The following is a 21,856-nucleotide window of genomic DNA, read 5'->3' as shown; positions in this document are numbered from 1 at the left end:
AAAAAAATATTATTAGGTTATTGTTATTGGGTTATTGGGTTTTTAAATGGTTTTATAAAGAAATTATCGGGTTATTGGTTCGATTTGGTTTTTAATATTGGATTATTGAATTAATTGATAACTCATTAAGACAATAGTAATTTATTATATTACTTGTAAATAAATATTAAATATTTATATTAATACTTTATAGGTTATTACCTTTGCTCATTAATTTTTAATTCACATTATTGTTTTAGTTTTTTTTATTTGTGTCGGAGATAATACACAAGTATCCCTCAATAATAATCGAAATTGTTAAGACATATCTTAATTATACATAGATTTTATTATTTCTGAATTATTTTATAGTGTAATAAATAGATAGGTTTCATTTTACTATGGCATCAAAGTACTTTTTGTCGTATTATAGAAATCCATTAATTTGAGTGCCGGAACTAGTGATTAACGGTTGAATTAAAGTCCCATGTCATATTATAGAAATCCATTAATTTGGGTGCCGGAAATAGTTATTAACGGTTGAATTAAAGTCCCAATAATTGAGATATGCCCAATTAGCTCTGACCAAAGCCCACAACAACGGTTATTTAGCTAGCAACAAGAACGTCAAAAAAGCAACAACCAACTCTATTTTAAATTTTGAAAAAACAAGGAAAGAATATAAAGGACAAACAATCATGTTTTTCTTCATGTTGGCAAGTGGCAAGAAGGAATTTTCATTAATTGGAAGAGGTCCACAATAAATTATTTTATACTGTACAACTCAAAACTATCTGTATTCATAACGTGCAATGAATCTCAACCTTACAGCTGTTCCTTTATTAACGGCTTATAAAAACAGCTTATTATTATTAAATCCTCTACAGATTGGGAAGAAATTTAATTTGACAGAGTGGATACTGAGTGGAGATCCTTTACAATCAAAATTTTCAAAATATAAAAAAGGAAGCAAATAGGGATTTGAAGATTATTCCCTATTTATAAAACCCCCATTTTTCTTTGAAGTAAACAAACATTAGAGCTTTTAGACATAAAGGGTCTCTCAAGAAAAGAAGAAAAAAATGGAGGTATTGAGACTCTGTTTAATGGCTATTTTTTGTTTGGTTATGGCATTGGCTATTCCTTCTATCAATGCTCAAGTGCCTGAGCCTGCTCCTACTCCTGCTCCTGCCCCTACAAGTGATGGTTAGTTCTCTCTTCACCCACTCCCCCCACCCCCAAGTTGTTTATTTGAGGTTTTATCATAATGTATGAATGAACAATTCTTGATTTGAGATATCGATCTATTACTTCTTAAGTTTGTATATAGTAATAGTTTAAGACATTTTGTTATGTGTACATTTAACTATATGGTATCTGAAGTTCACTAGCCTAGTCAATTTAGATTAGTGTGATAGGCCTAAAACCTCCCATCCAAAGAGTTCTCTTCATTCTCAAGTTTCGAAGTCGATAAAATGTTTCATTAATGTGGATTTGCTTTAGGTGGGCTCTGTTTATTATCTACCAATAAGTTCTCCATTTAAGTTTGAACTCGAGAATTCTAATCAAGGATACATGAATTTCAATTATCCCACCCTAATCCTTGGTGATCATTGTGGATCGGGTATAATATTGCGACCTCCTCAAGGATTGGGGTGGGGGATTAACCAATGTGTTCCATTACAAATAGTCAAATCATTCACTTATTTCCTTTTGGTGCACCCATGCGATTTTCTATATGCATGTAAGATTATGTTTCATATGCAGAAATTCTATATTTTTCTTAAGAAATTTTCTATTTTTTGGTATACTCTTTGTATATGCGCACACATTTTTTTTTCTTTCAGGAATGTAAATAGTTAATGTGGTATTATTGATTTGATTTTTGCAGGAGTTGCAATTGACCAAGGTATAGCTTATGTGCTAATGCTGGTTGCTTTGGCAATTACTTATATGATTCACTAAGCATTGCAACTTTTCTTTCTATTTATTTTCTTCTTATTCTTCTGGTTGTGATTTTTTTTTAAAAAAGAAAATTCACTCTTGTATTCTTTTTGGAGGGTGAAATTCTCTATTTCTTTCGATCAATGATTAAATTGTAGAAATTCTTTATATCTTTCCTTCTCCTTTCCTACCTAATGTTTTGCCTACAAATAGCGCGAATCCTAATTTTTATGAAGGATATTCAAAATATACCAAAGTAAACATTCAAAAAAGTCAATGGAATTCAACATAAAGTGTATATATACATAATTTTTTCTTTTACGTATTTACATGATGCAATTTTCTCGATGAAAGAGTGCCCCTTAAATAGATAGCTCTACACTTGCTTGCAATTTATTTTAATAAAAAAATGTTTTTATTAATCGCAGTATTCAAACAAGAAATTATGATCAAAGAGTTCTATATTAACTGCAACAAATTCCTAACAAGTCTTTTTTAGATTCAAAATTAGACACGATTCATTTGTCTAGAATAAGAAATTTTTGATCAAGTGGATCAATTTTCATAAATGTCATCGCAAATGTGAAATAATTGTACAAAAGAACTTGCAAAAAAAAAAAGAAGGCGAACAGATGAAAATCTATGTTGTTCGAACTCTACAAAAATATCAACGTGTGTGTCAGATACTTCAAAAATAGTGTATTTTATAGAATACAACACAAATACAACAACAATTTCAAAGAGTCAAAACAACATAGATTTTCAACCTTGTGTAGGGGCATGCTAACAACATAACTAAACGAAAATATAATAAAAAGCAAATTGAACATAAATGCTTTTATGAGTAGAAAATCTCCATTTTCTGCAACAAGTCTATGTACACAATGACCCATGAAGATATCTAAAGATATGTAAATGCAACAACTATATGTTGCTCAAACTCTTTAAAAATAGATGCTAAATTTTTCAAATAAATGTATTTTTAAAGAATATGACATGTTTTAAGAGTTCGAGCAACAACAATGGTCGCTCTTAAGTCTTTCAACAAACACTTGTTGCTCACTTTTTCACCAATCAATAGAAAAATTTAAAACTCCAATTTAAAACATGAGAGTCTTGTGTTTAAAGAGTCCATCTATGGTTTGCTTGGCCAAAATAATGGCAGTGGCCATTTTTCATTTCAACGGCTGTAATTGAAAAATAGTCACTCTAAGCTTGGTCGAAAAGTGGCTATTTATGAATTTTACCTTTTATAAATGGATAATAACTCAACCCGCCAACATGATCCATCTTCGTACTCTTTTTGTATTTTGCTTTTTGATATAAAAAGGGAATATGAAAGTTAGTGCACTTTTCTTCTAAATGTACGTAATTCTCAATCTCCAAATTTGATTTTGTATGTTTGGATTTTGGTTGGCTTACACTATCTTGACCCATTTTGACTTAATAATTTGATTGGTTATTTCGAGTTAAATCCATTGAATCAAATCAACAAACATGTTATAACCAATTTGGGCCAGTTGGTAGGGTTACAAAAGAAGTTGATTGATTTTGAAATGTCTAAATCTAGAATATCAAAAGTCCATCAAAGAATACAAATAATTTTTTGGATTCTCTAAAAATATTATTGTACTTGCATTTAATCCTCCAAAAATATACTCTTTTGAAGGATTCGACACACTCCTATTTTCATTTTTGAAGAGTTTAAGCAACACAACAAATAACCCATAGCAGCATAGCAAATTGCTATGTTTTTTTTTAGTTTTGGATAAAAAATTAAATAAAATCCAATAAATTGTTGAGATGACGCCACTTGTTTGTACATTTAGCTTTAGGATCTATATGTACCAAAAATATGACGGTAAGAATATATACAATGTTAAAGTATAACAGGAGGCTATATGCATATCATTTATAATAGTTGAGGATATATTTAAGACTTTTTCTAATTGAGATTGCTATTTGTAAAACTTATTTTTTCTATCCTAGAGCCCGTTTGGATGGGCTTTAAGTTGGTCAAAATCAACTTAAAGTCCCTTTTTAGCTTTTAGACGTGTTTGTCTAATGCTAACTTTAAGCCATAAAGTTTTTAAAGTCAGTCAAAAATAAAAAGTTAGAATTTCTAACTTTTTTTTTCTAAGTGCTTAAAGCCATTTTGTTTGACCATAGAAATTACTTTTATATCCCTTATATTTTAACTAAATTTCCAAACTACCCTTTTTATTCTTTTAACCCTAAAATTCAAACAATTATTTTCAACATAAGCACTTTTATCCAAACACTCAACTGTTTATTTATAAAAATAATTTTCAACACTTCAAAGTTCTAAAACCACTTCATACATAAAAGTTATTTTTTTAAGCCCATCCAAACGGGCTCCTACTAATTATATATTTTTATTTTTATTAAATTTATTTTGTCAAAAAGATATTTTTACGTTTTTTAATTAATCAAACTTGTGTCCCCAACCCCTACTAAACATGCCCTTATATAAAAAGGGGCAAGAAAATAGTAGATTGTTTTTCCAAGAACTCAAAACATTTTTCATCCAAATCATTTCATGGGTTTCTTGAAATGGGTTCTTGCCTTTTTCATTTTATACACATCTTTAGCAACACCCATCTTATCAACTTCTTTTTTGAACAAAGAGGAGTTGGCAAATATTTCAGCCAATTTCTTGAATATTGCAAAAAGACCTGAGCTTTTTGATTGGATAGTTAGTATTAGGAGGACTATTCATGAAAATCCTGAGTTGGGGTTTGAGGAATTTGAGACTAGTAAACTTATTAGAAATGAGCTTGATAAAATGGGTATTTTTTACAATTACCCTGTTGCTGTTACTGGTGTTGTTGGTTTTATTGGGACTGGAAAACCACCCTTTGTTGCTCTGAGAGCTGATATGGATGCTCTTGCTATGCAGGTATGTTTTTTTTACCAATAATGTGTGTGTTCATGTATTCCTTTCTTGTCAATGTTTTAGTCATGTTAGTATTTTTTGTTATTTTGCAATTATATTGGTCTGAGATGAGCTTAAATAGGGAGTGACATGGTCTGTAAGGATCCATATAGCGTAAATCATAATTGTTGTTGTATACCTTTCTTGTAAATGTTTTAATGTTAGTTCTTTTTTTCTTATTCTGCAATTATATTTTGTTGTATACCTTTCTTGTAAATGTTTTAATGTTAGTTCTTTTTTTCTTATTCTGCAATTATATTGGCCTGAGATGAGCTTAAATGGAGTGACATGATCTGTGAGGATTCATGTAGCGGACTCTAACTTGTTGGAGATTGAGGCACAGTTGTTGTTGTATTCCTTTATTGTCAATGTTTTAGTCATGTTAGTATACTTTTTAAATTTATTTTGCAATTATATTGGTTTGAGATGAGCTTAAATGGAGTGATATGGTCTCTGAGGATTCATCTTGTTGGAGATTGAGGTGTAATTGTTGTTGTATATGTTTCTCGTCAATGTTTTAGTCATGTTAGTACTTTGTTCTTATTTTGCAATTATATTGTCCTGAGATGAGCTTAAATGGAGTTACATAGTATGTGTCTCTGTGACGATTCATATAGTTGACTCTAGCTTGGTGGGGATTGAGACGTAATTGTTGTTATATTCCTTTTCTTGTCAATGTTTTAGACATTTTAGTACTTTTTGTTATTTTGCAATTATATTGGCCCGAGGTGAGCTTAAATGAAGCGACATAGTCTGTGAGGATTCATATAGTTCACCCTAACTTGATGGGGATTGAGGCGTAATTGTTGTTGTTTACCTTTCTTGTCAATGTTTTAGACATGTCAGTACTTTTTGTTATTTTACAATTATATTGGTTCGAGGTGAGCTTAAATGGAGCGACATGGTCTGTGAAGATTCGTAGAGCTGAACCTAACTTGTTGGAGATTGAGGCGTAATTGTTGTTGTATTCCTTTCTTGTCAATGTCAGATAATGAGGTACTACCTTATTGTATTTATTGATAATTGGGGGGGAGGGGGTAAGAGGGAAATTGTAGATGTAAAACTCTTGACATGTAATTATTTGTGTTGCACTTTGCCTTCAATATGTTGTTTGATTGGTTCAGGAGGAAGTGGAATGGGAGCACAAGAGTAAAATTCCGGGCAAGATGCATTCTTGTGGACACGATGCTCATGTTGCTATGCTTTTGGGTGCTGCTAAGATCCTTCAGGAGCAGCGTGATGATATGCAGGTTCATACTGCATTCTCTCTCTTAGCTTGGATTCAAGAATATATGTCATTGTTCTGTTTGCTGGCTAATTCTACTATCATTAGTTTTTGTGCATCTAGAAAAGAAAATGTTATGGTATTGTTTTTGGCCCTATTTTCTGTTTATATAGTGGTGATAATTGGAAAAGGAGCTGAGCTATAACTCTGTTTGGGTTCAGCAGAACTCAATAGTTTTGGCCCAGACCCTATATCTATGTCAAAATATCCATGTAATATGTATAAGTAATTTACCAGAACCAAGTAACTATCTTTTCTAGAACCTAGAACCCATAAATTCAAAATTCTAGCTCCGCCTCTGACTTGGAAATAAAATTGAGGTTGAATGAGGGAAAGTTGCTCGATAGATAAAACTTCAGTAGTTGCTCACTTGCTCTCCCTTATAGTTTCTTTGATATAGTAGAAGCTGTAGATTATCGATAGTTCTGTTTACAAGGTTTATTCTGGACCTATGTTGCTTGGACTTCAAAAATGTTATCGGGTGCCTGTTTGATCCTCCAAAGGGGTTCATTATTGGAGAATCTGACACGTGTGCAGCAACATTAGGAGAGTCCGAGCAACATTTGGTCCTCTTGTTGCAATGACATTTCAAACTGATTTAACTGGACCAAGAACTCATTGGTTAATCAGAAAACTTAGACCACAAGCAATAATGCTCATGTAGCTTGTTGTAAAGATATTAGTGATGTGTTCGAGGATTAAACAGTTAGATCAACATATACGAACAACATGGATGTTATCTAAAAAGTTGATCGAGTTAGGAGTTGAGTATTGACAGAACTTTTTCATGGCAGGGAACTATTCTTTTGGTTTTTCAGCCAGCTGAGGAGGGTGGTGGAGGAGCAAAGAAAATGCTTGAATCTGGGATACTTGACAATGTTGATGCCATCTTTGGTCTTCATATTTCCGCCATTAATCCTATTGGCACGGTTGCTGCTAATTATGGCCCTATCATGGCTGGAAGTGGCTTCTTTGAGGCAGTAATAAAGGGGAAAGGTGGTCATGCCGCAATCCCTCAGCACACTATAGATCCGATATTAGCAGCTTCTAACATTATAGTTAGTTTGCAACATCTTGTTTCGCGGGAAGCTGATCCCTTGGACTCACAGGTGCGCATTCTCTCTCTCTCTCTCTCTCTCCCTTTCTCGTAATCTAGTATTATGTGAATACCAACACATGCACATATATATGTTCTAGCAGTTGTGCAAATTTATGCAGCTTATTTATACAACAACTACTACTACACCTCAATTCCAAGCAAGTTTAGGGTTGGCTGTGTGAATCCTTACTGGTCATGTTACTCTAATTAAACTCATTTCAAGCCAATATTATATACAAGTACAAAGAAAAAGTACGCAAGTGCTCTATATTTTTCTAAATTTCCAAAAGGCTAAACTACCCTAGAAAACATCGGACTACAATAAAAGTACTAACATGTCTAAACCATATTCTCAACTAATAGGTATTGTCTATATAGTTTACCAAAAAAAAAAAAAAAAAGGTATCGTCTATATAGATCTTTTTTTCTACCATATCCTATCCTTCGCCAAGTATGCATAGATTTTAGGTTTACCTCGCCTTGTTTTTAACACCTTCACTCACCATGGTTTCACACTAACCTACCAGTGCATCAGGAGAGGAGGTAGATGCTGGACATGACCAAAGTATCTTAAATGATCTTCTATCAATTTATCCTCGATATGTGCTACATAAAGTTTATTGTGAATGTGATCATTTCTAATCTTGTATGACCGCACATCTATTTTAGCATCCTCACAATTTCTTAGGATTGATGCACAAATGTTAGATGGGATTCTAACACTTGTAAAACAAAATTGTTCATATGCATTTTGCATGTTCAAGAACAAGGCTAATAGTTCTGCATCCTTCCGATAAAAATTATGTTCAAATAGTAACCATACCTTTTTCAATCTCCAAAGACTTTACGTTGGCCTTTACAACTTATCTATCGATTACCTCAAAGACGCGTGATTTTGCAGGTTGTTACGGTTGCAAAGTTCAAAGGTGGTGGTGGTGCATTTAACGTCATACCTGACTCTGTCACAATCGGTGGAACTTTCAGGGCATTCTCAAAAGAAAGTTTCACACAACTTAAACAGAGAATCATAGAGGTATACTTTTAATATTAGTACTTGAATGCCCAAACTATCATATGACAGTTGAAGGTTGTTCCACAAAAAGGATGTGCTATGACTAATTAATGGTAAAACTCGACTTGTTGAGTGAAAAATTACACTGTTTAGCTAGGTCAAAACTTTAGTTCTATGTATATATACTATATGTTGACTCCCTTTATTTTCTACGTATATCTACTTTTTCTATATTGTTACACCCCTTAGTAAAACTCCTGACTCCACTACTGTTGGAAACAATTAACAGGTTATCACACGACAAGCTGATGTACAAAGGTGCAATGCTACAGTAGATTTTGACATAAAAAATAGGCCCTTTTACCCGGTGACAGTAAATAACAAAGCTTTGCATGAGCATTTCCGAAATGTAGCTGGACAGATGCTGGGAATCGACAAGATCATAGAAAAGAAACCAACGATGGGGACAGAAGATTTTTCGTTCTTTGCTGAGGCTTTTCCTGGATACTTCTACTTACTTGGAATGGTTGATGAAACTAAAGGACGATTCGAGTCAGGGCATTCCCCTTTCTACAGAGTCAATGAAGATGCACTTCCATACGGTGTTGCTTTACATGCATCATTAGCCGCGACTTACCTTCTTGAACATCAAGTAAAATCAATCACTCGGGATCAAAATTTTCATGACGAGTTGTAAGGTCCTCCGAGAGTACAACAAGAACCTTGTGGATGAAAATAATTTCTGCTACATTCAGCCGAGCAGAAGTAGGTTCCTCTCTTTCTATTTACTTGATATCTGTACTTGTTCCAAATCAAATTGGTGTTGGAGCTAGTTTGGTTGATCATCCAAAAAAAGGTTCTGTCATCAGTGACGTTATTGGTGCGAGTCATAAAGAATCTTGGTCTAGTCACATCATTGTTTTCTTTTTTCAATATGATTGATATAGCTAACCCTAACTTATTTGGAATTGAGTCATAGTTGTTATCAATATTGAATCGTACTGCTTTGAGGGTAGAAGTTTTTCTCTGCTCTCAGAGATAACTGCAAACTAGTCCTTTTCACTTGTAAATTCTCAGTAGAAACTCAACTTCAAATTTAGATCCGCCTATATTGGCAGTGAGCGAGTATATGATCAAAGTGCGCTCGTTGAGGTGCTAATTCATTATGTGGAAGATGAAGGTATTTTTGGCCCTTTTCTGTAACTGGAATAGACAAACAACATTCTGAATGGCAAGCCAATGACTCCCTCTTGAAATCAATATGGTCAAGTCATGAGATATTCCAAATGCATATATATTTTACCAAATTCAACCAAACGTCTACTTGATGGAATCATCAGAATGATCTCACTGAACTAATAGAACATCTGTAAGGAAACATTCTATTCAAGAACTTGAGTAGAATCCCATACACTTCAAGGGGGAAACGAAAATAGATCACAAAGTTTAAGAAAACAATCCTATCATGTTTATCTGATCTAATAGTGTAGCAATAGTATCAAGGGTGACTCAAAGAATCGTGAAGTGACAACACGAACTGTGAACAGCATAAAACATTCAAGCAACGAATGAAAATGATAGGAGTATAAAAGACAAGGGTAAAATTTAATTAATTCTTGCAAAACAGAACGTAATCATCCATCCTACAAATGCCAGTAGTAAACATGTCTTTTCTCATTATGAGGTCTGAGAATCAAAATTTATAAACATCACAAAGATGAAAACTTTTGAAACAGTAACTTCCCAACCTAACATAACTGAAGTCCTCATCTACTTCTCAGAAGAGTTTGGTCCCCTCTTCTTTCCAAAGCCAACAACTGAAAGCAGACATAAGCATATGTCAAAAAGAGAAGCTCCAAAAAGTTACCAAGCAAAATAAATCACATACAAGTATCGACCAAATACAGATAAAACTAAACAGTTAAAGGTAAACACACCAGAAACATCACAGGCACTTGTATGTAGAAATACAACAAATTAACTGCTGCGATCATACGATGATGGGCAGAGAAATAGGAAAACTCAAATTAAGCAGCCCGGGTACTACGGAAGACTTGAAATCAGAAATCTCATCTAGAATACCACTTAGTAGCAAAGATGCAGGAAAAACTAAGGCGGATTAGGGAGAGTTCCCATAAGGCAAAATTTCACTGGAACATTCATAACCAGCATAATACAAGTATAATTATGATACTCTAAGTATATTCATGTCTAAGTGAGGTACATAAGCAATTTGTACACACGTTTAGTCTAAACATCAGTGGGTATGTCTAAAGGTATTAAGTATTAACAGTAAACCTACTTGTTTCTTTAAAAGAAATGAAATAGCATATCACCGTCTTAAGATCATATACTGCTAAAAAGAACTGATGAACTCAAACTAAACCACATGGATATTATATATTATAAAGATTTTACAGACGCAAAAGTAGACTAGAATGCTTGATAGCAAAGATTCAAAGGTTATTAGGGAGGTTCCAGACAAGGTGAAATTTCATTTAGAACATCAATACTTCTTCAGAAATGCACAATCTTGTATACTCAAGTAACAGTTCAAATCTGTTTTAAGCTTTCAACGATCCTGGAAAGGATGTGCGAGTGCTAACTTATATGCATTTCCCAAATGCTAATGCATATACAATTACAATTGCAAATGGATACCACAGAGACAACAATTTTAAGCTTACAGGTATTGTGTACCAATGAAACAATTACTACTTCCAGACAAAAGATTTAGACTTGCTTAAAGACATAACTTTTATTAGTTTTTACTTACATATATACTTCAATCGTTTAGGCAGTTAAGATCCATTCATAAAATGAAATACGGAAAGGAAAAAACGGTTACCAGCAGTGACGAATCTGCGATTGTATTGCATACGCTTGTGTGCACGTCCTCTTGGCTTCTTCTTCTTATCCTGCTTTGCAACCTTAGGTGTTTGCCCCCTAACCTTACCGGCACGAGCAAGTGATCCGTGAACCTTACCTACAATTAACAAAATCAAAAACTACAAATCAATCCTCATTCAACAACAAATACAACTACTATCTCAGAATCGCAAACTACTCCCTCCATCCCAGTTTACGTATTTTAATTTCTTTTTAAGACCACGAGATTCAAAAGTATATCTTTATTTCTAAAACCATGTCTCCAGTCAAATTAAGACACTTAAATTGTGACGGAATAAAAGATATCGGCTATGTGATCTTCTATGTGGATGAAGATCCATTTTATATAGTTCCATTTTACTACGGAATAATTGTACCTACTCTGAGAAAATCTAGCAAAAATTGAAAAATTGACAACGAAGAGAACAGTATTCAAGTGTCGCCGGAGCTTACCCATGGTTGATTTCTGAGTAGCCGGTCGTCGGAGAAGCTTGAAATCCTTTGGGAGTTGCGAAAGTGAAATACTAGGGCTAGGGTTTTTGGGAGAGTTGAAGACGAATTTATAGGCCTGAATCCATATTGGGCCTTGTTGAGAAAAAGAGTTGGGCCTTAGGAAGAGAGTCCAAACGATTACCCGAAACATATGTTCCTTTAATTGGCCCGATCGATTGAAAATAATTACATTGCTAGCGAAATATACAAAATATTATATACTATTATGAAATAAACTAACTTAACAATTTAATAAGAAGGAAAAATAATAATAAATAGTAAGAGACTGAGAAAGAGATTGCAGAATTCAGTGTGTGTTCAGTTGCACAACACTGAGAAAACGTAAGGGGACACAAATAAGTGGAGGAAAAAGGGAAAGGGAAAAGCAAATTGCAATTTGCTATTTTAGTGGGTCCCACTAGAAAGTGGAACATCTATTTGCACAATACTCCCCCTTAGATATCCATGTGTAATGTGCCTCATAAAAAAAATTATACATGAGACAATACACATAGTTATCCTGAAGACCCATAGATGTTTTTGGCCTCATTAAAACCTTACTAGAAAAAAATTCAGTGAAAAAAAGCCTAATGAAGAAAAAATAGTACACACATCTGGTAATACGCATTGATTGCTGCCTCATTAAAAAATTTATCAAGAAAACTCAGTGGGACAAAATCATGGTTAAGAAAAAAAGAGTACAGTGTGTATTTTACTCCCGCTGATGAAAACTTTATTTAATATTTTGGAGACGACGCATTCCAATCTTATACCTTAGTTTCTCAAAAATTGATGTTGGTAACGTATTTGTGAATAAATCTGTAATATTATCACTCGAACGAGCTTGTTGTACATTAATATTACCATTCTTCTAGAGATCATGTGTAAAGAATAATTTTGGTAAAATATGTTTTGTTATGTCTCCCTTTATGAAGCCACATTTTAATTGAGCCATGCACGCGGCATTGTCTTCGAATATAACTGTGGGCATTTTGACATCATTTTTTAGGCCGCATCTTTCTTTGATGAACTGTATCATCGATCTCAACCACACATATTCTCTACTTGCTTCATGAATTGCTATTATTTTAACATGATTTGAAGAAGTAGCAATAATAGATTGCTTTGTAGATCGCCATGATATAACAGTTCCTCCGTGTATAAATAGATAGCCTGTCTGAGATCAAGCTTTATATGGGTATGATAAATAATCTGCATCTGCATAATCAATAAAGTCTGCATAGCCTTTGTTAGTATAAAACAGACCCATATCAATGGTACTCTTTAGGTATATCAAAATATGTTTGATACCATTTCAATGTGTTCACGTTGGGGATGAACTATATCTTGCCAGCAAATTAACAAAAAATGTTATATCAGGCCTAGTTGTGTTAGTAAGATACATAAGTGCACCAATAGCACTAAGATATGGTACTTCAAGACCAAAAAGTTCTTCATTCTCTTCTAGAGGTCAAAATGTATATTTATCCACTTCAAATGATCGAACAATCATTGGAGTACTTAATGAATGTGCTTTGTCCATGTAAAATCGTTTAAGATTTTCTCAGTGTAGGCAGATTGGTGGACAAAAACCCTGTATGCTAAATGTTCAATTTGCAGACCCAGATAAAGTTTTGTCTTTTCAAGGTCTTTGATCTCAAATTCTTTTTTAGATATTTAATCGCTTTTTGGATCTCTTCAGAGGTTTTAATGAGATTTATGTCATCAATATAAACGGCGAGTATAACAAACTCAGATTCCATTTTCTTAATAAAAACACATGGACAAATGACATCATTTATATAACTTTTATTTATCAAGTACTCACTAAGACAATTATACCACATACGTCTTAATTGTTTCAGACTATATAATGATCTTTGCAATTTGATTGAGTACATCTCCCGAGACTTAATACTTGCTTCAGGTAATTTTAATCCTTCTGGAATTTTCATGTAAATTTCATTATCAAGTAAAACATAAAGGTAAGCTGTAACTACATCCATTAGATGTATTTCAAGATTTTCTATACAGCTAAACTGATGAGATATCGAAAAGTTATTCCATTCATAACTGGTGAATATCGAACTGATTTTACACCTTCAGGGGTTTGGACCACAGGTCCAAAAACCTCACATTTAGTAAGTGGGTCTAATTCTGATTGAATTGCCTTTTGTCATTCTGGTCAATCACATCTACGTCGATATTCTTCGACAAATTTAGGCTCAAAATTTTCGCTATCTTGCATGAGGTTAATTGCAACATTATATGCAAAAATATTATCTATCATAATTTTTTATTGATCTAAATTTATCACATCACCGGTAGAACTTATTGAAAGTTCTTCATTCACTTAAGTCTCGGATTTACTAATTTCTTCAAAAATATCAGGATTACTCAAATCTTGATCTTCTTCAAGAGGTTCTTTTGTAGTATCATCTTTATTATTTCTCACGTTTGTCTTTCTAGATTTTTTTCATTTGAACCTAATGGTCTACGATGCTTCAGGTGTGTTTGAGATTCAGAAGCTATGATACTAGTAGATGGTCCTTTTGGGATATCAATCAGGACAGACACATTTACTGTAGTGATATGTGACTTAGTTATCCGTTACAAAACAGTAAATACATCTGCGTTTGATTTGCTATTTTTTGTAAATTGATGATCTTCTAGACCACTTTCTCACATGTGTGGGTACGTGAATCAAAATGAGGTAGTGATGAAACTTTCCACACAGTTTTTTTCGTGGGTTTCTTTTTCTCTCTCCCTAATTGCAAAAAAGTTATTTCATCAAACCGATAATTTACAAATCGAGCAGTAAATAAGTCTTCTATCAACGGTTGAATGTAGTGAATTATGGAGGGTGAGTCAAACTCAACTTATATGCCCAACCTTCGTTGATGACCCATCTTTGTACGTTGTGGTGGTGCTACAGGCACGTATACCGCACAATAAAAAATTTATAATTAGTCTATATTTGACTCATGGCCAAATATTAATTATGATGGAGAGTAATTATTATAATTTGTCGGTCTAAAACGTACAACTGCTGCTGCATGTAAGATAGCATGACCCCAAACAGTAATCGACAATTTTGTTTTCATTAGTAGAGGTCTTACTATCAATTGTAAGAGTATAATAAATGACTCTATAATGCCATTTTAAATATGAACATGAACAACATGATGTTCAATTTTTATCCTTATTGATATGCAATAATCATCAAAAGCTTGTGATGTAGATTCTCCAGCATTATCAAGGCGAATAGCCTTAATTGAATAATCTGAAAATTGTGCCCTTAATCTTATTATTTGTGCTAACAACTTTGCAAACGTCAGGTTACAAGATGATAAGAGGCACAATGAAATCATCTAGATGATGCATCTATTAGAACCATAAAATATCAAAACAATTCACTAAGTGGATGAATAGGTCCACATATATCCTCATGTATACGCTCTAAAAAATCAGGAGATTTGATGTCAATCTTTAGGGTTGATGGTCTGGCAATTAATTTGCTTTGATAACAAGTAGCACATGAAAATTCATCATTTGTAAGAATCTTCAAGTTCTTTAACGGATGTCCAGTTGAATTTTCAAGAATTCGTCTCATCATTATTGATGACCTATTTGATCATGTCATAGCACAAATGTATTTAGGTCAACAAACTTCTGGTTTACAATCAAATGTGCTTCAATTGCACTAATTTTTGTATAATATAGGCCAGACGACAAAGTTGATAATTTTTCCAAAATATATTTCTGGCCCGAGACACTCTTGGTTATACCAAAGTATTCAATATTCATTTCATTTAGTGTCTCAACATGATATTCATTTCTGCGGATATCTTTAAAACTTAACAAGTTTCTTGGGATTTACAAAAGAATAATGCATATTCTATAACATTCTTTGTCCCCTTAGGCAGAAATATAGTAGCTCTTTCGGAGCCTTCAATCATTTTTGAATTACCAGAAATTGTAATAATATTTGCTTTTCTTCTAAGCAAGTTGAAAAAATATTTTTTGTCTTTTAAAATGGCATGAGTTGTTCCACTATCAATTACACAAATATCTTCATGATTGATCATTGATCCAAATAAAATTTGAGGCATATTCATATTTTTCTTCAAAAAGAAATAAGGTAAACATTATAGTTAAAACATGATTCATTATATAAAATTTATTTATTTACATGAATCAGAAAAATATAAACATATTACTTAGTAGAGAAAAATAAAAAAAAATTATTTAAATATTATTAGGCTTATTAATATTCATATTTTTTCTGAAAAATTAAAGAAATCAGCTACATTCAGATGCATAGGCTTAATATTATCTTCAGAGATAAAGTTTGTCTCTGAATTATTTTTTGCCCTCTTCAAGAATGCCTAATATAGTTGAATTTGATGACCGGCAGGTCCGCGACCAGTGTTCCATACCTCCACATTTATGACATATACTTTCTGAAATTTTCTTTTGTATAACTTCTTGTTTTTCACTTATTTTTTTATACTGCTGATCATTTTTCGGTGCCAGCCGAGCATCATGATTATAATTTTTTCTTCGATCATGACCACGACCACGACTGGAGTCATGACCTCTTTCTCGTTGGTTATAGTTTGCTTAATTCACTTCAAGGAGTGGCAAAGAATCAATGGTCCGACTATCATAATTTTTCATTAACAGTTCGTTGTGGCGTTTAGCAATAAGAATGTGAGAAAGTAATTCACAATATTTTTTAAATTCCTTTTCGCGATATTATTGTTGCAGGAGCATATTCGCAGGTGAAAATGTGGAGTATGTTTTTTCATGTTTGTCTTGCTCAGTGATTTTTTCTCCACATAAATTTAACTGAGCTATAAATCTAAACAAGACAGAATTATATTCAGTCATATTTTTAAAATCCATTAATCTTATATTGAGCCAATCTTGGTGTGTTTGTGGAAGGATGACCAACTTCAGGTGGTTATATCCTTTTTTTAGATTCTTCCATAGTTTAAGAGAGTCTTTTAATGTGAGATACAATAATTTTAACCCCTCATCAAGATGGTGGTGGGGAAATATCATGACTTTGAAACGGTCTTGACTAGATGTCATATTGTCATCTTTGATAGTGTCTACCAGAATTATCGATTCTAGGTGTATTTCGGCATCTAGTGCCCATGATGAGTAGCCTTTTCCAGATATATCAAGAGCAACAAATTTAAGTTTAGAGATATTCGACATTTTAAGAAAATAAAATTCTTACCTTCTTGTTATCTTCTTAAAATAGCTCAAAGTGATGGAGGCTCGTGCTGATAACGTATTATAAAATAAACTAACTTAGCAATTTAATAAAAAAAAGAAATAGTAAGAGACCGAGAGAGATTGCAGAATTCAGTGTGTGTTCAGTTCACAATACTGATCTATTTATAGCAGTGTAAGAAGGAGAAAACGTGGGGAGTCAGGTAAGTGGAGGAAAAAGTGGAAGGGAAAAGCAAATTGCAATTTGTTATTTTAGTGGGTCCCACTAGAAAATGGAACATCCACTTGCACAATATATACTATGTATCAATAGTAATATATATTTTATGTATGTATATATTAATATACAAATCTATTGTTTTGATGGACGATTATTTATGTTAATTTTTCCAATATTTTTTTTCTGATTAGGTTTATTATTTATATGTTTGGTCCTATAGAGTATAGTTAATTCTCAATACTATTTTCTGGTTCTAAATGCTTAATGCAACTTTTGTTGACATATTTGTAATTTTTCTGTTTTCTATGTTAAGAGTGGAGTTGTATTAAATTTTTATACTTTGTTGATTTTGAGAAAAAAATTGATGTACTTGTATTTTGTTATTTTATTTTTGTCTTTTTAGCGTATTACAACAATCAAAATCCTTTTTTACAACTTTAATATATAACTTGAGTTTTTATTATCGTTATTGTTATAGATTGAATTCGTAAAGAAGCATTGATCATAATTATACGCTAAGAAATCAAATTGAGATATATAAGGCTAAATTCTCTTTCATCGTTGAAACTCCACCTTCCAATCACATGTTTCTCTTATGTAAGTCAATGAGGTCTTAAACTACACATGACGAGAGTCTCCATATGTTATATATTTTATTTGTTCATATACTTTATTTTATCATGTGTTCGCATACTTTTTCATTTGTTGTCGCTCCATTGTGTGGAGTTTTCATGTTATCTTATATGATTCATATGTTTTCACTTGAAATGTCCATTTGTCTTCATTTGAAAATTTAAGGTCTTCATTAGAGATGCACACATATATATAAAGTCCAATGAGTAAATGCATTGAGCGTCACTGTAAATCGCTCTCAATAAATACTATTTATAAATTATATTCAACAAATCCACGTTCAATAAATACACTTTATAAATCATATTCATCATTCTCGATTTATAAATTTTCTGATTCTACATTATTATTCTCGCTTATGATTTGTATTTGAAATTGTCGATTTGAAATCAAATTGATATTAAAGTTGAACTTTTTACTAGGTTCTAAAATTTGAATCTCAAAATTAGTACCTTCTTCGTAAATATGGAAATCCCTTGATTTGTGCAAACTATCAAAATTTTTCTAATTCTTGCAATATTATTATCAAATGAGCCAATCATAATTGAGTAACCCCTTAAGATATTGACTCCTTATACACAAGATATCAAAACATCCTAAGACATTGCATTATCAAATCTCACATCTCTGTGTTTCCTTTTACATAAAAGTGTTTGTGATTATATGTCATCACAAACAACATGATACAATCAAATTCAAGTAACAATCAAAATAAATATTGTATTTAAATGAATTGTATTATACTCCATTTCAACTCGAGGTCAAACGGTGTACAACGTATTGACGATTCTTATGTTATTTTAAAGAGTCGCCACCTAATTATTTTAAAGATGAATTAGGACATCTATTTGCTATGGTAATACTCGATTAACTCTAAATTAAGGTCTATTTAACCTTGTGCAATTCTAGGTAAGGGTTCTAAATATCCTAAAGGGAAGAGACTAGGCATCCATTAAAAATGGTTAACGGACGAAATTTAGGTTAATTAATTAATACTAAAGATGAGTGCTAAGAAATCGGAAGACTAATGAGTTAAGAAAATGAATTAACCTTGTGCAATTCTAGGTAAAGGTTCTAAATATCTCGTTTGCATGTTTATAACCTGGTGGAATTAAAAAATTATTTTGCTTAAAATAGTTTACTGGCTCCAAATTTATGTCTAAGAAAGAAAATCAAATGAAAAATTTGATCATTTTGCTCATGCATTAGCCAAGCGCAAATAAAATAAAATAAACTAAAAATTTAGAACATATTTTGAAAAGAATTAAAACTCTCAACAAAGCTAAAGGTTTAAAGCTCTTTAAGATACTTTTATATCAAAAATTTCTATTGAAAAACTAACCATGTTTTAACAAAGAAACTCAAAAGGCCTAATGGATACATTTGTCATCGTTTAAAGCTTCTTTTTTTTTTAAAAAAAAAAGTTTACCTAAATGAAAGAATCTCACACAAACTAAAATAGTTACATCTACTAACTAAAGAAGATTTAACCTCAAGAATAGTAATCAAAGAGCAAGAAAAATGTCACATAATATAGGTTCACGGATATCATTAAAAAAAGCAAATATAATATAAGTAGTAGCGACTAAAAAACTGAGAGGAGTAATTTTTCAGATTTGCTTGCTCTTGTATGGGTTTCGAGGGAGCGAAAGCACAACGTGAAAGAGATGATGCACATTTTCAATGTCTTATACGGCAGTGAGAGTCTTTCACAGAGACTCCATTTTTGCTCCGAAAGTTCATGTAAATGAAGAGAGAAGGAAGAGATTAGTAAGACAAATCAACTTTTCATGATATTAAATAAAACAAATATAGAGTCAAGTAAAGCCACAACATAAAGATATAATCTTGAACATGAAATATGCAAGCACTAGAAAAGATACCTGCCTTACGATTGATCACTTTAAAAACCAACTAAAAATAGCTAAATCATAATAAATGTACTTCGAGCACAAACTAAACCTCAAACAAATCAGATTTAAAATACAAATGAAACATTACTTTTACGAAGCAAAAAAAATAATGAAATTTGATGCATAAGTCATTCAGTATTATATTACATTCCTTTAAAATGGCTACTCATACACATGCTTCAGATAACAAAGCGTATAGAAAGACTAAAAATGTGGACATGGGGACATGAAGTAGAGTTGCAAATAGGCTCAGTCTCTTTAAAGCACATTTCTACCTAAGCAAACATAATGCAAAATCCTTATAATATAAAGATACTCTAATGAGTATTAGCTAATAACAAACTGATCTCAAATGAATATTTACTCACAAAACTAAATTGTTTTTTAAGTACAAGCCTTAAAAAAATGGATTCAGATTCATACATATCTGGAACGAGGTCCATAAAATACAAATTTTAACATCATTCATCGTTATGGCTAAACTTAAGCAAAAATATATTCTTGACACATTATCTTCTTAAAATATTCACAAATTTTATCACAGTGATATATCACTTGTTGTGGGGCAGTGAACAGGGGCTTTCGGTCTCCAAATCACACTCAAATACGAACTATGCTCAGATTCGAGATTTTACAAAAGAGCTGAATACTTGGAGCATTTTAGCAAATTAACTAGCGGAAAGAAAACTAAAATTTCGAGTGAAGAAGTGATTGTTTTCGTGTGCAGGGGTGAAGAAAAAAAAACCTCCTCTAAAATGAGTGCAACGAGTCCAATTTATAGGACGCAACAAGAAATTTGCTGAGCGGGAATTTGAAATATTTTGAAATTCAAACGTAGTAGGCTCCACTTGATATTCACGTGATTTGGTCATAAGCTTTAGACACTACTTCAAAATAGTGAAACTTTCTCTGATTTTGGGTTGAAAAAGCTTTGAAACACTCTAAAAATAGAACAAAGAAACAAACCTTGATAACTTATACAATATATATTATGTAAAAACATTAATATTATAAATTTAACATAAAACATAGATATAGAATATTAATTTAAATAGGAACGAAACTTGAAATAAGGATCACGACAATCAATTGTTTAAGAAAAGAGGTGTACAATGATAGCAGTAACTTCGATTATAAAATATGTAATTTTAAAAATATGATAATGTTTATAAAAGGATGATAACAACAAAATGATACTTAAAATAAGGTGATTATATTTATTATTAATGTAGAAGCTCAAAAAAATATAAATTAGAAAAAAATAGGATCAAAATTGAGTGTTAACAAATCGCACAATACAAAAGGTAGTAACCATCCAAACAAGCTGTTAGACGCGTCCGGCTTAAGGGTGTGCAAAAGTCGAACATATTGATAAATTAAATTGAAAAAGTGTTATTAATTTATTATTATTGGGTTATTGAATTAACGGTTATTTATTGATTTTGTAAAAAAAAAAAGGCTTAAGTCATATGCGACCCTTAAAGTTGTTCGCATATTTCACTTAGACACCTTAATTTAGAATTGTATCTATTGAACACTTTAACCTTAAAAAATTTATACCTATTTAACATAAAATGACAATGAATTGATAAATAAAAATGTGTGTATCTCAAACGCCAATACATAACTAGCGAACCAATAAAATGATGATATATGGCATTGGATTCATTTTTTAAAAAAAGCTCTATTTAAATAACCCAAAAAGAATTTTAAAAAAATAAAAACTTACTTTTTAAATTAACAGACCCCCCCCGGCTCCCCCCCTTCCTTCATCTTCTTCTTTGAGATCCATTTTTCCCTTGCACCGGCGGCGTTGACTTCCCTGCCGGCACCGACAACATCAATAAATTAGCCCGAAAACTTTCTTCTCCTCCATTGAATTTTATGCTATCACTGGCATCGTCATTACATCATTGCTATCCACCCAAGCTAAATACTCATTCTCTTCAATTTCGGTAGCATCAAAACCTACTGTTTATTTTCTTATTCTTCTTTTCATTATTAAAGATTATCAGAATTACAAAAAATAATAACAAACGTTTTTCCAATAAAAAATCAATTCATAATTTTTTCACCGGAATAAATAAAACTTTGCCGGAATATTTGAGACGTAGATCTAACTAAGAAAAAAAGAAAGAAAACAGAAAAAGAACTGTAGAGGGTGATAGAAAGAGAGAGGTGGACGGGACA

General features: G+C 32.1%; 2 protein-coding genes across 2 annotated transcripts; one reads left to right on the top strand and one right to left on the bottom strand.

The window, feature by feature from the left end:
- The first annotated feature begins 4,421 nt into the window (after window positions 1-4,421).
- On the top strand, window positions 4,422-9,264 carry LOC129871213 (IAA-amino acid hydrolase ILR1-like 4). The gene is made up of 5 exons (XM_055946102.1): window positions 4,422-4,843; window positions 6,004-6,129; window positions 6,959-7,273; window positions 8,165-8,296; window positions 8,565-9,264. Exons 1-5 carry the CDS (start codon window positions 4,484-4,486, stop codon window positions 8,970-8,972), a joined length of 1,341 nt encoding a protein of 446 aa, XP_055802077.1. The 5' UTR covers window positions 4,422-4,483; the 3' UTR covers window positions 8,973-9,264.
- Window positions 9,265-9,861: 597 nt separating this feature from the next.
- On the bottom strand, window positions 9,862-11,723 carry LOC129871441 (40S ribosomal protein S30). Its single transcript, XM_055946353.1, has 3 exons — window positions 11,618-11,723; window positions 11,124-11,261; window positions 9,862-10,092 (listed from the first exon to the last, which is right to left on the bottom strand). The coding sequence occupies exons 1-3, from the start codon at window positions 11,619-11,621 to the stop codon at window positions 10,046-10,048; spliced, it is 189 nt and encodes a 62-aa protein (XP_055802328.1). The 5' UTR covers window positions 11,622-11,723; the 3' UTR covers window positions 9,862-10,045.
- Window positions 11,724-21,856: the final 10,133 nt, after the last annotated feature.

This window comes from Solanum dulcamara, chromosome 10 (genome assembly GCF_947179165.1).
Source record: "Solanum dulcamara chromosome 10, daSolDulc1.2, whole genome shotgun sequence".
NCBI lineage: Eukaryota > Viridiplantae > Streptophyta > Magnoliopsida > Solanales > Solanaceae > Solanum > Solanum dulcamara.
This window is presented reverse-complemented; position numbering and strand designations above follow the sequence as displayed.